Source organism: Jatropha curcas, chromosome 10 (assembly GCF_041381405.1).
Source record: "Jatropha curcas cultivar XTBG-Jc1 chromosome 10, XTBG_Jcur_1.0, whole genome shotgun sequence".
Taxonomy (NCBI): Eukaryota; Viridiplantae; Streptophyta; class Magnoliopsida; order Malpighiales; family Euphorbiaceae; genus Jatropha; species Jatropha curcas.
In genome coordinates this window covers 24,152,530-24,171,573 of record NC_143160.1, presented here as the reverse complement: position 1 = coordinate 24,171,573, position 19,044 = coordinate 24,152,530, and the positions used below count along the sequence as shown (strand labels likewise).

General features: G+C 31.2%; 1 protein-coding gene across 1 annotated transcript; it reads right to left on the bottom strand.

Moving 5' to 3' along the window:
* Positions 1–441: 441 nt before the first annotated feature.
* Positions 442–3,426, bottom strand: LOC105649949 (DNA glycosylase superfamily protein). Its single transcript, XM_012236795.4, has 4 exons — positions 2,686–3,426; positions 2,392–2,449; positions 2,067–2,286; positions 442–1,502 (listed from the first exon to the last, which is right to left on the bottom strand). The coding sequence occupies exons 1-4, from the start codon at positions 3,278–3,280 to the stop codon at positions 1,230–1,232; spliced, it is 1,146 nt and encodes a 381-aa protein (XP_012092185.1). The 5' UTR covers positions 3,281–3,426; the 3' UTR covers positions 442–1,229.
* Between the last annotated feature and the right edge of the window lie 15,618 nt (positions 3,427–19,044).

Here is a 19,044-nt window from a genome sequence, read left to right as displayed (position 1 = left end):
TTTCAATAATGATATTTAATTTTATTGATTTGGTTCATAAGTGAAGTCATAGACCCAGTGTAGATAAGTTTTCTTAACCTTGGATTAATCTTCCCCATCATATTAGAAAATATGAATAGCATTCTCATGCTACTCTTCACCGGATCCAATCTATGTATACATATGAGCTCTGATTTTTGCAAATTAGACTAATCCAGTTGATATATCAAGATCATAGCCCCACCATTATCTATATATGATGGAATCAACTTGGAACTGTAAGTCGCCACAATAACTAAAGTATAGATTCCAGCATATGATTCTTATTTTTGTGATTACCTGTAGCCGTTGAATAATTGAGCCGTATGTTACGTGAAAAGGATAGTGGTCACATGGACATGATCCAAGTTATTAACATTATAAAAAGGAAAACAAAATACACATCCAAGCACATGACACACATATCAAACACCACTCAAAAATTCACACCAAATAAAAGATTACATACATAGCCATTTGAGGTATAATATTCCCCATGAGGCCACTAAAAAAAAGTTAGAAAATTACAGTAGAATTACAACTCCAACCCCAAATTAAAATTCTGATACGGGGAAGCTAATTCCAGTCCTGATTGACTGTAGAAATTACATGTATGGGTGGCTTATAATCACAATTGCGTGATTTAAATTTCTTTCTTGGAGCTTCAACTTCCCCTTTTTAAAAAAAAAAAAAAATTCTGATAGACAGTGGAAGGAAGATGGAATAGGTGGACCCAATTCTACCTCTTATGCAATACAAGTATCTCACTCACACAGGCTGTTAAAAAGAAAGTCTCCCCAAATAATGGAAGTGTGATAAGGTCACATGGAAAGAAAAAGTAGCTGACATCCACACATGCTATTGCCTCCCAATTGCACATGCAGCCTGTCTCCTCCACCACCGGAGCACTATTCCCAACCTTTCTTCTCTCTAATCTATTTCACCACACTCAAACTGATCAAACTATGATTATCAAAAAGAACAAATGAAAACCCATCACTCAAGTCACAAAACTACTCTAATTCTTAAGAAAGTCGACCTTATATTAGACAAATCCTTTGCTCTACATATTATACACAAACCATCAATTAATTGATTCCCAGTTAGATATATATATATAGGGTCAACGACTATATATTTATCTCCTTTGATGTCTTTGTTATTAATTTTTTTGTTGTCAAAAGTTATAATTTTAGTTATAGGTTTTGTGGTTAGGTGGGCCGGCGAGCTGCCAAAAGGGTGCAGGGAAGATGCCGGTGGCAAGTGATCAAATGGTCATTGGTCAAGCCCGCAGCTTGCATGAATGAGTGAACCACTGTTGGACCCACGTACCTAAACCCTCTCCTCACCATGTCTTTGCTTATACTCTCTGATTTTGAAGTCTTGACAGGAATCTTGTGTCCGAATTTGTACTGGGTTGAGATAGCCTTGTTGTTCACGAATGCCCATATGTATTTTTCAAATGATCCGAACTGCTTCTTAATCTGCCATCAAATGACTCTTTCTTAATAAATTAAACAATTAAAATTAGAGAATAAATAAGTTGACGCGGAGAGTAAGGGTTTTTAAGTTTTTAAGTAAGATAAAATTGGTAAAAACCACTATTAATTTCAATTTTTGTCCCATATTTGAAAACTAGAATACTCGATTTTGCATAAATTTGACGTGATCAAGTTTGAAATATACTGTGAAGTCTCAAATTCGACTTTCCAATTTATGAATGTCATAAAAGATATGGTAAATTAAAGAAATATTGTGAGTCTAAGTTTAAAATGGATTTAAAAAAAAGAAAACAAAACATGAAACAATAGTTCAAATATAAGTAATGATGGGTCCTGTTCCTATATATATTTTTTTCCACCAAAAAGGAGAAAAAACAAAAAGTTGCATTCTTTCTTGATTATAGATGGATAAATGCTCTTAAACATGTTTAGTTCATCAAATAATTAAAAAAATAGTTACTTTTGAAGTTTGAAAAAGGCTAAATTAAGTTTTTAAGGGAAACAATGGAAATAGTGAATCAAACAGTGACTAGTTTATAAATATACCTCAAGGATTCGGTTAGCGTTGTCAACTACACCTCGAACTCGGCTTATTTCAATGCCATGTTCTGTGCTGATAGAAATTATTTGTTTTTCAGTGATATTAGCCACTGTTTCTGCTTCAAACCCTGAAAATGCATCCCTGAAAGCTTGGCGTTTCTTCAAGATTGAAGTCCAATCTGAGCCAACCTGAGCACCACTTAGCACCAGCAATTCAAATAATAACCTGACCACCACAAATTTTAAGAATATATGAAAAAGTTAGTCAGTCATAGCAATTTTATGAGCGAGAGCTTATGAAAAAAAAAAAAAAAAATGATCAGAAACTTACTTGTCATCATGTACAGGAACTCCCCATTCTTCGTCATGGTAAGCAACATAAACGGGATCTGACCATAAAACAAGATTGTGAGATTGAAAATAGTTAGTAATAACATATTTATATCCTCCATTATGGAACGTAAGATAACATAACATTACGATAGAAATACATTTGATTACATTACATTATGATTCTCGCCAAATAAAAACTTAGAGAAAAAGTAAAGTCTTATTAATTATATAAACCAATAAATTTTTAATTATTGGTTGTTAATTAAATTTCAATATGAAATAGTAAGATTACCTGAGTTTGGTGTAATAAAACTGCATCTCTTCTCTTCCTCATCATGTTTTGAATTAGGCTCATTGATTGAAGAATCAATAGGAGCAAATTTGGGTTCAAACTTGGCAGACTTTGATCTTCCATAATGAGCAATTCTCATTTTTCTTTGTGCATGTTGAAATGCCATTTGTTCTCTTCTCACTGCAGCAATACTTCCTGGAGCCTCAACGATCAAAGAAGAAGGATAACTCAATGATGCCTCAACAGAAGTAGATGAATAACTGCTTTCTTTAAAACTTTTAGACTTCTTTCTATCTAAACTGGGCGCTTTTATGGTGTTTCTTGGAATCAAAATCTTCTCATCAGAACTCGAATTCAGTCCATTAGGATCACTTCCTCTCTTGATTGCAGGTGGTCTAGGCGACTTTGACTTTGGGGATGATGGAGCAGTCAGTGGTGGTGGAGGAGACTTTGATGGTATTTTTTTAAGAGAATTAAGCCTTTCGAGGGTAGGAACACGGTTACAAGTAGGCTGAAGGACTGGCCGGCCGTTGATTTTGGCCACTGTCGGAGACATTTCGACACCGGTGGTCACCTTAGCCTTAGAGCTGCACATTTTAGTTTGCTGGATTGCAAGAAGAAACAGAGGAAATTGAAGAGGTGTTTTGAAAGAGAGAGGGATTAAGGAGAGGGTTGTGGGTTATATATAGAAGAGGAGGAGACGAAAGGTTGTAACATGGAGAGGTTGGTATCTGCCATACAACTTATTTTGAAGAGCATTACTTTTTGTTAGCTAGACCACGAGGGATGACCATGACATGCTTCTAGCTTTGCCACTTGGCATTGCTTAATTATAACTAGAATTTTTTAATTTAATTATGTTAAAATAAATGCATTTATTATTATTAATACATTTGAATTATCTTAATATAATTTTAAAATGTAACCATCATCATGAACTCTTTCTTTATATAAGATCCAGTTTCCATTAACAATGGCAAAACTCTATTACTAAGTTATGAAGATATTTTATTTTAAGGTAATATTCTAATCTTGACTCGTTGATATTTTGATTTTAATTATATTCACAATTTAATTTTTAATCTAATATGATTAATCATGTGTCTGGTTGATTTTGTTACTAATGCGAAAAGTAAAGACTTTTACGTTTCAATTCTTTCAAATATAAAAATGTTCACAACTTAATAAGCTGAAAGGAAAGATTATCTTTTTAATGTAACCCACAATGTTAATCTAATCCATTAACCTTCTAATTTTTACTTCTGGTACTAAAGAACAAATAATCATTAATAATAATAATAATAAAACCTTTTTAAAAATTGTTATCACATGATCATTCGAAAAAATACATTAATGAGTTTACTTTTTCATGTTATTATTAAGGAATTATAAATCTATTAATCTCACATTAATAGATGTATTTTTTCATTTTTTGTAAATTATTTATTATTGGAGATACTATAAGTTTCCTTCTCATGCGACCATACCAATAAATTGAATACAAATATACAAAAGTATTAATGGTTAACCAAAAAAAAAAAAAGATAAATACAAGAATAAAAAGAATGAGAGAGAGAGACTGAAGGAGTGTTGTAAAGGGGGGATTTGTTGGTTGGGTGGTGTGCTTGAGAATACAAAAATGGTTTTACTTGGAAATTGTCATATATTATTATTGCATGACTCTCTTAAGCTAGGCTGGAGTGGTGGATAAGGAAGGTAACACTGCAAGAAAGAGACCAATCATTGATCTATTCTTTTTAGCTGGAGGGAATATCTCTAGTGAATGAATGAAAGGCAAGACATCAACTTTCATGTGTTTCTTTATTTCTTTAAAGGAGCAAAATCATCAACTTTTTGTGGTAAGCACAAACTAAAAACCTCTTTAGCAGTTGAGTTTGTTATGATTCAATTGCTGTATGACTTGCAACTAATCAATCAAAGTTGAAATTGGATTATTTAATTAATTACCACAGTTTGTGGGATTATTATAGCAATACTTTATATTAAGAGCGTAAATGAATTATTTAATTCTCATACCCATCTCCAAATGTCGAGATATAAAAAATAAAATTTATATTTTGTCCCATTAAATATAGATAGTTCCACCATTGGAATGGAAAATTCGTGTTCAAAAGACACAATGAAATGAAATATGTTTGAAATTAACCATAGTTTATCATATTTTTATTAATTTTTTAAATTAAAAAAGATAAAGTGATATAGTTATTGCTTGCTATTAAATAAAATTTTTAGTAAAGGTAAACGTAACATAAATACAAACTATTTTAATTATTAATCCGTTAATAAGAGACTCAAATTGTTACTTATTGGTCAATGAGGGCATCAAGGCCATGTTCATTTAAAGGTTTTCATCATAATTCACCCAACTAATGTACGATTCATATCCAACAACTAATTTATAGGTATTTGATAAATTTTTTACTCAATGGCTTATAAAAGTCCTACACAACTATTAATTTTATCAGCTATATTTTAGAGTTTTTTCGTACTAGCTGCTAGCTCATTTGAATATTATTTGGATTCCATTAACATAAGAAAAATAACTACTAATAAAATTTATAAATTAATATCTTGATGATCATTTTACTTATAGTTATTTAAAATATAATCTTTATTAAACATTATTAAGAATTCAAACTAATATTTTATTTATACAGTATATTAAAGAAAGAAAATAATATATTCACTTTAAAATAATATATATATATATATATATATATATATATATAACAAAAATAAGTATATCGTGATTGTACATTTTAAAATTATCTACTACCAAAATGTTATCATCAACTAACCATTATCAAATATCCATTGGAATGAATAAGGGTGTCAAAAAGATCATGAAACTCAAACGCGATTTGCCTAATATACGAAATAAATGGGTTAAGTTGAAATTAAATAGCTTCATGCTATAAACGAGTCATCCATTTATGACACGAATATAAACGTGTTGTATCACAGATTAACATGCAGATTATGAAAGTGACCTATTTATTAAGTAAAGAGGTAATTTTAGTGTCAAATATAAATATTTCAACTAATAAAACCTATTTAAACTTTACTGTTGTATTAATTTTTTTTATTTTAATCATCAATCTCAATATACATTTTATGTATCGAAATTTATTTTAAATACGATTTGAGATAAATTGGTTAAAACTTAAAAATATTATAAATAGGTTAAGTGGGTCGTGTATAAATCACATGTCCCACTTAACCTATTTATGATATTAGAAGGGTTATGCGGGTTTTACATGGATCAACACGGGTTACACGTGTCGTGTTCATGTCACCTATCTAATTTTCATATCATGTTCGTGTCAACAAATTTGACACGATTATTAAATAGGTTGTGTTTATTTTAACTCTAATCATGTCGCGTGTTAGGCAAACCCATGTCAAACCCAACACGCCAACCCATTTTGATACATCTAGGTATGAACAAGTAATATAAATAAGCCTGTGTTTTGAGTAGGCCAAAACACTACTCCTATTTGTTATAATATTCGGTATATAACCTTATATTAATATTTCGAGTTTGAGAGAGTGATTATGGAATATTTTTTACCATGTCCAGCAACAGCTTTTGAGCTAGACTCTATGGTGTTGACCAAGTCAAAACTTTATCTCTATTAATATTACTATTTGGTAACATAAATTTTATAATAATTTTTAGAGATTTAGTGAACTTTTAATGAAATATTAAACATTTTAATGTTTAGAATTTTACATATATTAATTTTTTTTTTTTACAATCATACTTATTGTTCTTTTTACTGAATTCATCTAATTAAACATCTAATGTTTTTTTTTTTTTGTCATTTTAAGTCAACAGCTTAAATAAACATTTTTGTAGAGCACTTTTTTAATTTAAATCGTTATACAAATAACTACTAACTACAAGCTAACAACTACTAAAACAGTTAATATTACTAAACAGACCCTTTAATATTTAATAAAATGTTAATAAAAAAACTAATAACTACTCCAATAACTAATAGCTATTAAAATAAATAATTTTACTAATCAGACCTAATTATCATAAAGCAAAATAATTATAAATATATAGTGCAGTTTTAATAAGGAGGGATAAAATGGATCCACCAACCTTTTCAAATAAATATGGCCAACATAAGCTAATGTGAAACACATTTTCAGTTATTAATTTCACATTTTGAATAAGAAATAATTAATGTACATTGCAATATGAAATGTGATCATTATTTCAGGACAAGGAAACGATGTAATGTGGGCTCCTCAACATAAAATATCAAACTCCTGTCTTTTAATTCCTCAATTAGATCATATACTCTATGTGGGAAATAACTAAAATTTATATTTTTGAGAAAACATTAGTCAGCAAATAAATAGTCATTAATTTAAATGGTGAAATATTCAGTATTTCTTTTCCTTAAAGGACTATTCACAGATTAAATAATAAGTAACATTTGCATCTGCCTTTATTTCCCATTTTTATTTTTATTTTTTGAGTAAAAAAAATTAATTTACTCATGTCAAAAAAAACTTAATTCAGAGAACCTTAAATCACTTTATCAATGAATTTTTCTCGAAAAATACTAAACTTTGCAGATTTTTTATCTTTGAGAAGAAAAAAAAAATCCAAATCAAATCAAAAATAGATTAAAGTTTCCTCTTCTTGCATTAGCTTAGGACAAAATTATCGACTTCTGGTTACTTATAAATAACTTTGGAAAGCAGAGGTAAGCTTTATCCGGTTTTGACCAACAAATCAAACCAAATTGTCTTAATTGGAAATTTTAGTTTGATTTGAAAATTTTGATTTTTTAGTTATTTCAATTCGATTTTTTTTTATTTAAAAAATTCTTAAAAAACCGAACCAAATTGAAATTAAAATATATCATATTTTTAATTAATATGATGAGAAAGTAAACATATTTACATTTTAATAACATTATTTTGGTGGACATTTGTTGTGCTAATAAAGTTAAAAAAAGTTACGAGGTGAGAAAGAACAAAGGGCTAAAGGGTACGTGAGAGAAGTAACCTTACTTGCAAGTTAGGCATTTCCCATAGATAGAAATGACTACTTTTAACTCACTGGTAATTTCAATCCACATATTCCATATTGGCTTGCCCTTCAACCATAAGATTGCAAGAACCTTCACAAAAATAAAATAAAAGAAATAAAGATTGTAACAGAAATTTACATCTTCCATATAAAAATAATAATTCATCGCTTAGGATCTGTTCAGCAAAATTAATTGTTTCGCTAATTATTAATATTTTAATAGCGTTTAATTAATTGTTTAAATAACTAGTTGTTTGAGTAACTTTCATAAAACACTAAAAAAATTAAAGGTTACATGTGTTAACCTTTTATACAACGCTACCTTAACCTGTAAAAGCTAGTTCAAATATTATATTATCGTACACTATACAAAATAAGGTTTAACGTTTTGATTGGCTACTTAAAAAGTTGTTGCCGAATCCAGTCTTAAACTAACAAAAAGCCAAATTAGTGATTAGGGATTAAATAATAATTAACTGTAGAAAAATATATTATTTTATCAATTGGTGGTTGTCAATATATTATATATTATTAGGGGGGTTATTTTTGCATAATCATAAAAAATATTAAATAAATTCATAAAAAAGCTCAACAATCAGTTAATCTAATTGAAATTTCTATTAATTAAAATTCTCTCAACAAATTACTGCATGAAACAATTTAACAAATTATGTTTAATCATTTTTGATATTTTGCTTCTGAGAACGCATGCATTGAACGTAATAATTTATTTACAGTTGGAGCTAATTAATAAAGAAGATTTTGATTGGAATAATTATAGAAAGAAAAGTTAGCAGCAAAGCATGTGAGTTGATATCAGTTGGAATAACTGTGCAAACAGATAAACCCTTCTCTTTGTCTCCTCATATTAACAAAATAAATAAATAAATAAATAAAAGCATGCATATGTGCACATGCATGGCATCTCTCTTTTTCTGTTATTGTTCTTGAACTTGGCAGATTCCTGAGTGGATGATCACCGACTCCCACATGAATCTTACGCCTTCATCATTAGCTATGAGCAACTCATAATCGACCAATACGAAGCATCCTATCCAATTCCTCCAAAATATATATATTCTTTATTTTCTTATAACAACAAAATATTTAATTTTGCACTTTTTAATATTTTGTCAAATGAGTATTTTGTATTTTATATTTTCATTTTTCATAACAATTATCATTTTCAAATTGCCAGCTTCTGTAACTTAGGGATGCTCACAGTTTAAATTTAAATTGAAACCGAATTGGAACTGAATCGGTCAAAATCGGTACTAAATTATAGTTGATGGTTGTTAGTTTGAAACTGAAATTTAAACCGTATACTAAGGTTTAGTTTCGATTTTTCATTTTTTGAAATCGAAACTGACAGTTTTAGTTTAAGACATTAAAAATATGTTTTTAAAAAAACTCTTAACTTTTTTTATTTTTCTATAATAAATTTTAAAACTTTTTTATTAAATTGGTTTAGTATTTTTCTATTAATATATATTATTATTATCATTATTTATTTAAGCTACAAATCTAAAAAAGAATTTCAAAAAACTTCAAATAAATTGTCTAATTCTAATTACAAATTGGAAAAATACTCTGAAAGCCGTGTTAAAAATCAGTTCGATTTTGATTTTGATTTTCTTATGATTGGAACCGGCAGTTTTAAAACAAAAACCAGGGCGATTATAATAATATAAACATTAAATTGACTATAAGGGCTCTCTCGTTACACATTATTGCCGATCGAAACATCTACTAATAATTCAGAAAAAACTTAATTTTTTACCATCAAATTTCAAATTTCATTACTAGTTGGTCAGTCCAACTAATCAAAACAACTGAGTCTTTTTTTTTTTGTTAATATGAAATTCATGTGGTTTCAACCTCCATAAGTATTTTTAGAGATAAAAAAAATTAAATCATATATTTATTTTTCTTAATTTGATTTTTCTTTTTAATTTATGGGAAAGGGCCTTTGGAATTATTTGAGTGCGCATTATAATGATCCTTTATCACACGGGTGAGAGACAAGCCATGTGAGTTCTGTAATCAATAATAATAAGCCATTTTCAGACAAAAACAAACTCAAAATCGTGGCACTATTATTTGTTTTATTGTGTTCACCAAAACAACTTAATTATTTTGTGTTCTTAATTATTATTATTAATTATTAATTATTAATTTTTAATTTTTAATTTTCTTTTTTGATTCTCATTTCTTGGAGGCTTCCGCTTCCTTTGGTTTTATACTATTTCTTTCACTACAAAAAAAACGCCATTTTGCGACCGACAAATCGGTCGCAAAATGGCCAATATCGGTCGCTAATTTCATGTAGCGACCGATTTGCGACCGACAATTGTCGGTCGCAAAAATACTGGTCGCAAAATAATTTTGCGACCGATGAGACAATCGGTCGCAAATTAGATACCGATAAAATCGGTCGCAAAATTGAATAATCGGTCGCAATTTTTGGTGGTGGTTTAATTGGAAATTCAGTCGCAAATTTGGTCGCAGAATATCGGTCGCAATTGTTTTAAATCGGTCGCAAATCGGTCGCAAATAATAAATTCATAATTTTTACTTTTGGTATCAAATCGGTCGCAAATCGGTCGCAAAAATGAAAAAAAAATAAAAAAAATTAAATATTATTTTGAAACCAAAATATTTCTGCACCTGTGAAAGTTGACATAAATACATATATATCACACAACCTATTCAAGAACAGTATAAAAATGTAACTTTTATTGTTCTGAACAAATTAAAATATGAAAATACAAATGAAAAAATAAAAGTCCAAAATCAAATCTATATATGCTGCTGCTCATCTGCAGGATCCGATGTCGGATCTCCCGATGTCGGATCGCCGGGAGGAGTACCTGCTGGATGTGATGTAGCGCCAGGAGGGGTGACCAAGGTATCGTCTGCAGCATCGGGATCAGGAGCCGATAGTGGCTGCTGCTGAGACGTCGAAACATGTCGGTCTGTAGCAGGCGCAGGATCAGAGGGAGAAGTACCAGCACGGTGCTCACCGGACAGCCGCATCACATGCGCTCTAAGCTCTGCAATCTGTCTCTGCTGATCAGCAAGCTGAGCCCGTATATCATCATCACAGTGCGAGTCACTGTGCTCCGGCTGTCGTGCTGCGCTGGCTGTAGAAGCGTGAGCTGCTGAGCCAGTGTAAAACTGTGATGCCTGAGACCCGATGCCGTATACCTTCCTCTTCTTCTCGCCCCCTACAGCCTCGAGATAAAGCGCTATCTCGTCAATTCTTGACTCAGCTTCGGATTCATCGGTCTGAGAAGTAACAATACGCTCCCGAGCTGTAGTATAGTTCTCCTGAAAACAAAAAATTAATTAATCAATGCAATTGCAAGCTTTATTATATTCAACTTTGTACATCTTCGCAATGATTAGAGGGTAAATGTAAATATTATTCATTGTTACTTACATTGACGCTCAGCGCACGTCTGTCGACAAAGGTATTACGATCGTGGTCCTTCGTGTGAGTATATGTAAACACCTCCATCGGTGTGGGCTCACGACCTAATTCTTTAGCCTGTAATGAATTTTTATGCATGATATATTAATATATATAGTGTCCTTTCATTAAACATCAGTTTCTTGTAAAGGGACTAGTTCACTTACTAATAATCGAGCTGTCTCTATAGCAGATATAGATCCGCCTGTGTGTCGCGAAGGTCCTGCTCCATCACCGCCAGTCTCACTGCGCCTGTTTTGTGCAAATATCTCCCGCTTTCTCTTGAATGCAGGATCCTCCCAAGCCTTTTGCCAGCTCTCCCATATCTCCTGAGACACGCACTGCTGCTTCTTACCGCTTTTTCTCATCCTATAGGTGAAGTCAGCGTATCGATTGGCGCATATCTTCTCCCAGGCTACTTTCAGCATAGCCGTAATGGCCTCATCCCATATGAAATGTTTCTGCAAAAAAAAATGAAATATAGCGTTTAAACACTAAGGATATATCTTGAATTGTAAACATTGAATGATGATATAACTTAAACCAAAGAGTACCTGGAACTCCTCCCAATAAAAGTCTCTCGCCTCTTGTGGTACGGCATCCCATGTGTATCCTTCTTTATGCAGCTGTAGCTTGATTATCTTCAAAATTTGCCTCGCTGCTCGAGAAGACGGATATATGCTGAAAAAAAAACAGAAGTGAAATATAATTACACGAAAGCATCACAGTTATGAATAAGTACAAAATATAATTACAAAATATGCCTGCAGAAAATTTGAATAAGTACTTACTGTTTTTCTCTCCTAATAACAACTGTAAAAATCATTCTACTATATATTTACAATAGTTTTATATGTATTGATTACTAGATTTTATATTAATAAAATAGAACTTTAAAGCAAAAAGAAAATGCAATTTTTAATGAATAAAATGTTTTTTTAGAAAAGATAAATAAAAATAGAGATTGAATAAGGAAAAAAATTTGGCGTTCTCACTAATCACATTCAATTTTGTTGCTAAATTTCATTATCACCCATCGGTAAAATTGCAGAAATTAATGTAATTTGAAAATTAAAATTTTTATCGCTCGATATCACTCGAATGTATCTCCAAATGTCGTTCTTCCTAAATATTAATGGCGCGTTCTATTTTATTCAATTCAATTTAGTCAAATTTGTATGATAAAATGATATTTATCTATTTGCTTGGATATTAAGGGTTATTAATTTTATATATAGCAACAATTTTTAAATTTTTTTTCGTTTTTTAAATAAAATATGTAACAATATATAATTACGGCTTTTTGTTGACTGAAACTCTCAATTTTTAATTTATTTAAGTTGCATATATATATGTTAAATTAAAATAAAAAAATAACAACAACAACATTAACAATAATACTAATAATAATAATAACAAGTACATTCACAATAATAATAATAATAATAACAACAACAACAGTAACAATAATACCAATAATAATAATAACAACAACAATAACAATAACAATAATACTAATAATAATAATAATAATAACAATCACAATAATAATAATAATAACATTAAGAATAATAATATTAATAACAACAACAATAATACTAATAATAATAATACTAATCATAATAATAACAACAACAATAACAATAACAATAATACTAATAATAATAATAATAATAACAATCACAATAATAATAATAATAACATTAATAATAATATTAATAACAACAACAACAACAATAATAATAATAATAATACTAATAATAATAATAATAAGAACAGTAGTAATAATAATAATAATAACAATAATAATAATAATAATAACAATCACAATAATAATAATAATAATAATGTTAATAATATTAGTAATAATAACAACAACAATAATACAAATAATTATAATAATAATAAGAACAGTAATAATAATAATAATAATAATAATAATACCATAAAAAAATTCTAATCGCAACTCTATATACAAAATCAACCATAAATAAATACAATAAAAACAAATAAAATCGAAAAAAAAAATGGAAAAATTAATCGCAAAATAAAACTAACCTCAGATTTTCGCAACAGGCTGACCGGAGTGCAAAGCGAGCGGGGCTGCCGGCGTCAGGCGGGCTGGAACGGTGTCAGGAGGGGCCGGAGTGGCGCTGCGGACGGAGGAGAGGAGAGGAGAAAGGAGAAGAGAGAAAGAAGAAGAAAGAAAAAAGAGAGAGTCCGACGCTTAAAGCCCTAAATTTTGCGACCGACATATCGGTCGCAAATGTTATAACTATCGGTCGCAATTTTTAATGAGCCGACGTCGTTTGACTAGGCTCAAAATTTGCGACCGATTTGCGACTAACTATATCGGTCGCAATGTAGTCTCCAATCGGTCTCAGAACTTTGGCCCATTTTTTACGCGTGAAGTTTTGCGACAGAAGAACATTTAGTCGCAAATCGGTCGCAAATCCGTAGTACAGAGGTCGCAAATCATTAACCATTCTCGCGGGAACTTTCAGCGCCAAATTTTGCGACCGGTGGCTTATAAGTCGCAAATCGGTCTCAAAATTGCGACCGAATTAAGTCGGTCGCAAAAATCGGTCGCAATTTTGCGTTTTTTTTTGTAGTGTTTCCTTTCATTGTTTCTTTTTGTCTTTATACTTTCTTTCTTTTAAATTTTCATTCTTGATAATTAAAACACGTACGTTTTAATAAATTAAAGATATAACACATTAGTTAATACTGATAATTTCCTTTATATATAATTTCCTTATAAAGAATAAAACAGATTAACATATATAAGACAGATTTATACATTTGTTTAAAACATACAAACAAAAAAGGGGAGAGAGGAGTAAAAATATGGTGATCATCTTATTGAGGGACAAAAAAGAAAATCAAAGAAGAAAAGAAAAGAAATTACCTTGTCCCCTTCTCTTCCATGCAATTGTCTCATGTAAGGTCTGTTCGGTAAAATTAGCTGTTAGCTGTTTGAGTAGTATTTCATAAAATATTAAAAATTAAACTTTACAGGAGTTAATTTTTTTTATAAAATACTACTTTAATTTCTAAAAGCTAGTTCAAACGCTATTTTTTCGAATACTATAAATAATAGCATTTAGCGTTTTGATAAAGCGATTTAAAATGCTCATAGACCATGGAGGAAAAGGTTTTATATTGGTTAGAATCTACCTAGGCTCTAATATCTCTTTTATTTGTTTGGCAACAACCTTAATTGGTGGATAAGCTTGATTAATGTATATGCGTGTCAGACACTGAGTATACCAACTCTAAGTAAATAAGCACTTGAGAATTTGACTTCTAAAACTAGAGGATTGTAAAATAAATTGGTGAATTAGAAAAATAAATGATCGATTGTACTTAAAATAAATAAATGATAACTTGTTTTGATAATTAAAGGCTTTGAGCGTATAATAAAATATTCAATTTGTTAGTCCATAATAGAGCCCATACTTAGGATTAATTAATTAGATCATGCAAAATAAAAGGAAGAAAGTAGAGTTATAAAGAAAAATGGTGAGTTTAGAAAAGGTACCATTATCGTATGGTCTGTAGTGTTATTTCGGCACATTGGACCTTCTAATATTGAATAATGAAAATAAATGGACTTATCAAAGGAAAATTAGGAGTTGCTATACACATTTAATGTATAACAGCCTCTCAAATTTAGAACTATAGTAGAAATGTTGGAACTGCATTCAGTATGACCATTTTCCAACATTTTCATAATTAAAATCATATTAACACATTACAGTTGCTATACGCAGTACCTGGCACGCTTGCAATCCTATTTCATACTGTTAGCTAGCTCGCTTGTTTTTCCAAATAAACAATCTTTGTAGCATACTCGTTGGAACCTAGTCCTACCAGTTCACACAATGTCTGCTAGATATTTATTTTTTAACCGGTGTCCGAGTGCCACCAAAGACTAGGAGTAATTCAAGAAAAGGAGTTGCAATGAAAACATCATGTAGTAAATCAACAAAGTCTAAAGTGATGTCTCTTTCTTCTTAAGTTTACCTACGAGTCTCAAGATATGGAAGGGGCGCCTGATGTATCGAGTACTGTGGAAAAGAATCGACACACGATCAAAGTGTTGAAAATAAACATGACATTTAATCCAAAACCTCAATAACAAGATTCAATCCAGAATCTTAGGATAAAATTAAAAAAAAAAAAAAAAAAAGAAAAAACACAACTTTATTGAAGATAAAACTCTAAAATTATATTTGCGAGACTTATTAAAATGTTAAGTTTTAATCGGTATTATAAAAAAGATGGTAAGACCATTAAGTTTTGGCAAGATATTTGGCTACAAAATGTTCCTATTAAAATTCTTTTCCCAAGACTATATAGAATTTCTTATGATAAAAATGCTATTGTAAGTGCTTGTGGTTCAATTGTTAATGGTGTTTGGACTTGGGATATCATCTGGAATAGGGAACTTAGTGATGGAAGCGGGTATAAAGCGGAAACAACCCTTATCGAAACCATATGAGACAAACTAAAAACATTATCGAACAAATCAATAAACTGACCTCTTGAAGCGCAGAATCGCTCACCGGTCTTCTTTCCAGAGATCTTGGAGTCACCCACGATCTTCTGCAGTAATCCCTAACTATCTCTCTTTTGGAACTCTCTGAGTGGCAGAGAATAGAATAACGTGCGTCTATATATTCTTAGGGTTTTCCAATCTTATATTAAAAAACCTCTCTTCGATAGGAAGATATTTTTTAATATAAAATAAATTAAATAAAAAATTATTTAATTAAAATAAAATCAATTATTTTAAAACTAAATAATTTATCTATTATTTAATACACCCTTAACTTTCCAAATAATTAGGGCACTACAGGGACCGCAGGAATAAAATAAATCAGGCTACTAATTATAATAAGAACCTATGTAGACCAACATATTCTTATTATAATTAATCATGAATTATTCCACTAAAAACTCATGACTGAACTCCTTATTTATTTTACTATTCCACAACATAATAAAATAATGTTCCCCATGTTAAGATTACAGATGCTGTCATTTAAATAACTTACTGACAATTTATTTAAATCACAATATAACTTTAAGATTGTCGCTCAACTTATTTCATGTGTCGGATTCAATATCCACCTGTAGGGTTTACACTATGAAACCTTATAAGCTTACTTAAAGTGCATCATCAATCTCTAAACCGAGACATGGATTCTATCATTAATTAATATTTCACAAACACAAAAAATCTTTGCCCAATTCACCGAGAATATTATTCCAATAATGAAACTCACCCTTTAATGAATCAAAGCACAAGACAATCAATGTTTGCTCATATTAAAATAAATCAAGATTAAGAACAATAAACATTATTTCTAATGTCCTAGAGAATATGTTTAACAGTCAGTACTAAACATCCATTCTCTACTTGGTCCAATTAAATACATACAAAATGTACTAATCACAATTATTATTCATATGCTAATAACATTTATTTAATGCAAATTTCCAATTAAATACAAAAAAATAATTGTCAATAGAAAATCATTCATAGCTATACTATTAATTATGCATGGTTAATAGTATATCTCTATCAATCTCCCACTTAGACTTATAACCATGCATCTATAACTTTAACTCCCATTCCTTCTACATGACTGTCAAAAGTCTTTGCTGGTAAGCTTTTTGTAAAAGGATCTGCCAGGTTGTTTTCCGATGCAATCTTTGTCACTATCACATCTCCCCTTTGAACTATGTCTCGTATCAAATGATACTTCCTCTCAATGTGTTTTGCCCTTTTATGGCTCCGTGGCTCCTTCGAGTTTGCAACTGCCCCACTATTATCACAATAAAGTGTAATAGGCAATTGCACTGAAGAAACTACGCCTAGATCCATAAGGAAGTTCCTAAGCCATACAGCTTCCTTTGCAGCTTCAGAAGCTGCCACATATTCAGCTTCTATGGTGGAGTCAGCAACACAAGTTTGCTTAATACTCCTCCAACTTATGGCTCCACCTCCCAAGACAAAAACATTACCAGAGGTTGACTTCCGAGAGTCCTTATCAGTCTGAAAATCCGAATCTGTATACCCAATGGGTACAAGATCGTCAGATTGATAAACTAACATATAATCCCTAGTCCTTTTCAAGTACTTGATTATATGCTTGACTGCAGTCCAGTGTTCTCGCCCAGGATTAGATTGAAATCTGCTAACCATGCCAACAGCAAAACAGATATCAGGTCTGGTACACAACATTGCATACATAAGGCTTCCAACTGCAGAAGCATATGGAACTGCCTTCATGTTCTCTATCTCCTCAGGTGTCTTAGGACATTGGTCCTTAGATAGAGTGATTCCATGTCTAAAGGGAAGAAAACCCTTCTTGGAATCCTGCATGCTGAAACGAGCAAGAATGGTATCAATATAAAGTGCTTGAGATAAGCCAATCATCCTTTTCTTGCGATCTCGCATAAGCTTAATCCCAAGAATATGAGCAGCCTCTCCCAAATCCTTCATATCAAAACGTTGGGATAGCCAATCTTTGACAGAATTCAACATACCTACACAATTCCCTATAAGCAGAATATCATCCACATATAGTACCAGAAAAACAACCTTACTACCATTCCATTTCTTATACACACAAGACTCATCATGACACTGATCAAAGCCAAAACTTTTGATCGCCTGGTCAAAACAAGTATTCCATGACCTAGATGCTTGTTTAAGCCCATAAATGGACCTATTCAATTTGCAAAGCAAATTTTCTTGTCCATTGTTTATGAAACCTTCTGGTTGCTTCATATAGAAGCATTCATCAAGACTTCCATTTAGGAAAGCTGTCTTGACATCCATTTGCCAAATCTCATAATCATAATGAGCTGCAATGGATAGAAGAGTTCTAATAGACTTTAGCATGGCTACTGGCGAAAAAGTTTCCTCATAATCGATCCCTTCTTTCTGAGTAAACCCTTTCGCAACAAGCCTTGCCTTATAAGTTTGCACTTTACCGTCTATACCCCTCTTTTTCTTATAGATCCACTTACATCCGATGGGTTTAACCCCTTCAGGTGGTTCTACAAGTTCCCAGACTTGATTAGAGTACATGGACTCCATCTCAGATTTCATAGCTACAAGCCACTTATCAGCATCTTTATCTTGTAGTGCTTCATCGTAACAGACAGGTTCAATATTCACTTCTTCAGGGATTCTATCAAAAGCTTCTCCCAAAAGTGTATATCGAACCGGTGGTCGTCTAATTCTCCCACTACGACGAAGTACTACAGGTTCTGCAATCACACCTTCATTTTGCTGTGGCTGTAAAGCCGGCAAGTCCATGACTGGTGGGACTACATCTTGATCATGTTCTGGAACTTCAACATGTCTGTCATCACCAGGAGGCAATGAAATGTTAGAAGCCCCAACATTGTGCTCCTGTATATTTGGATCAACAGCTGCCACTTCAGTTTCTACATAACTCCCACTACTTTCAGGTGGTAGTGAAATGTTAGGTACTGAATATTCAGGCTGATGTTGATTTACTGGTCGACTAACATTTCTTCCACTACGACTAGGCAATGGAATGTCAGCTCCAACCATTGATGGTTTAGGTTGTTGTTCTAATGGAAAGGTTCTAGTTGGTATATTTTCTCCTCTCAATTCATACAAGGCTAATTGACTTTTGGGAATATGGTTTTTAATATAGTCTTCCTCAAGATAATGTGCATTGGTGCTAACAATGACCGTTTTATCTTGAGAACTATAAAATAAACCACCTTTCGTTCCTCTAGGATATCCAATAAAGAAGCATAAGTC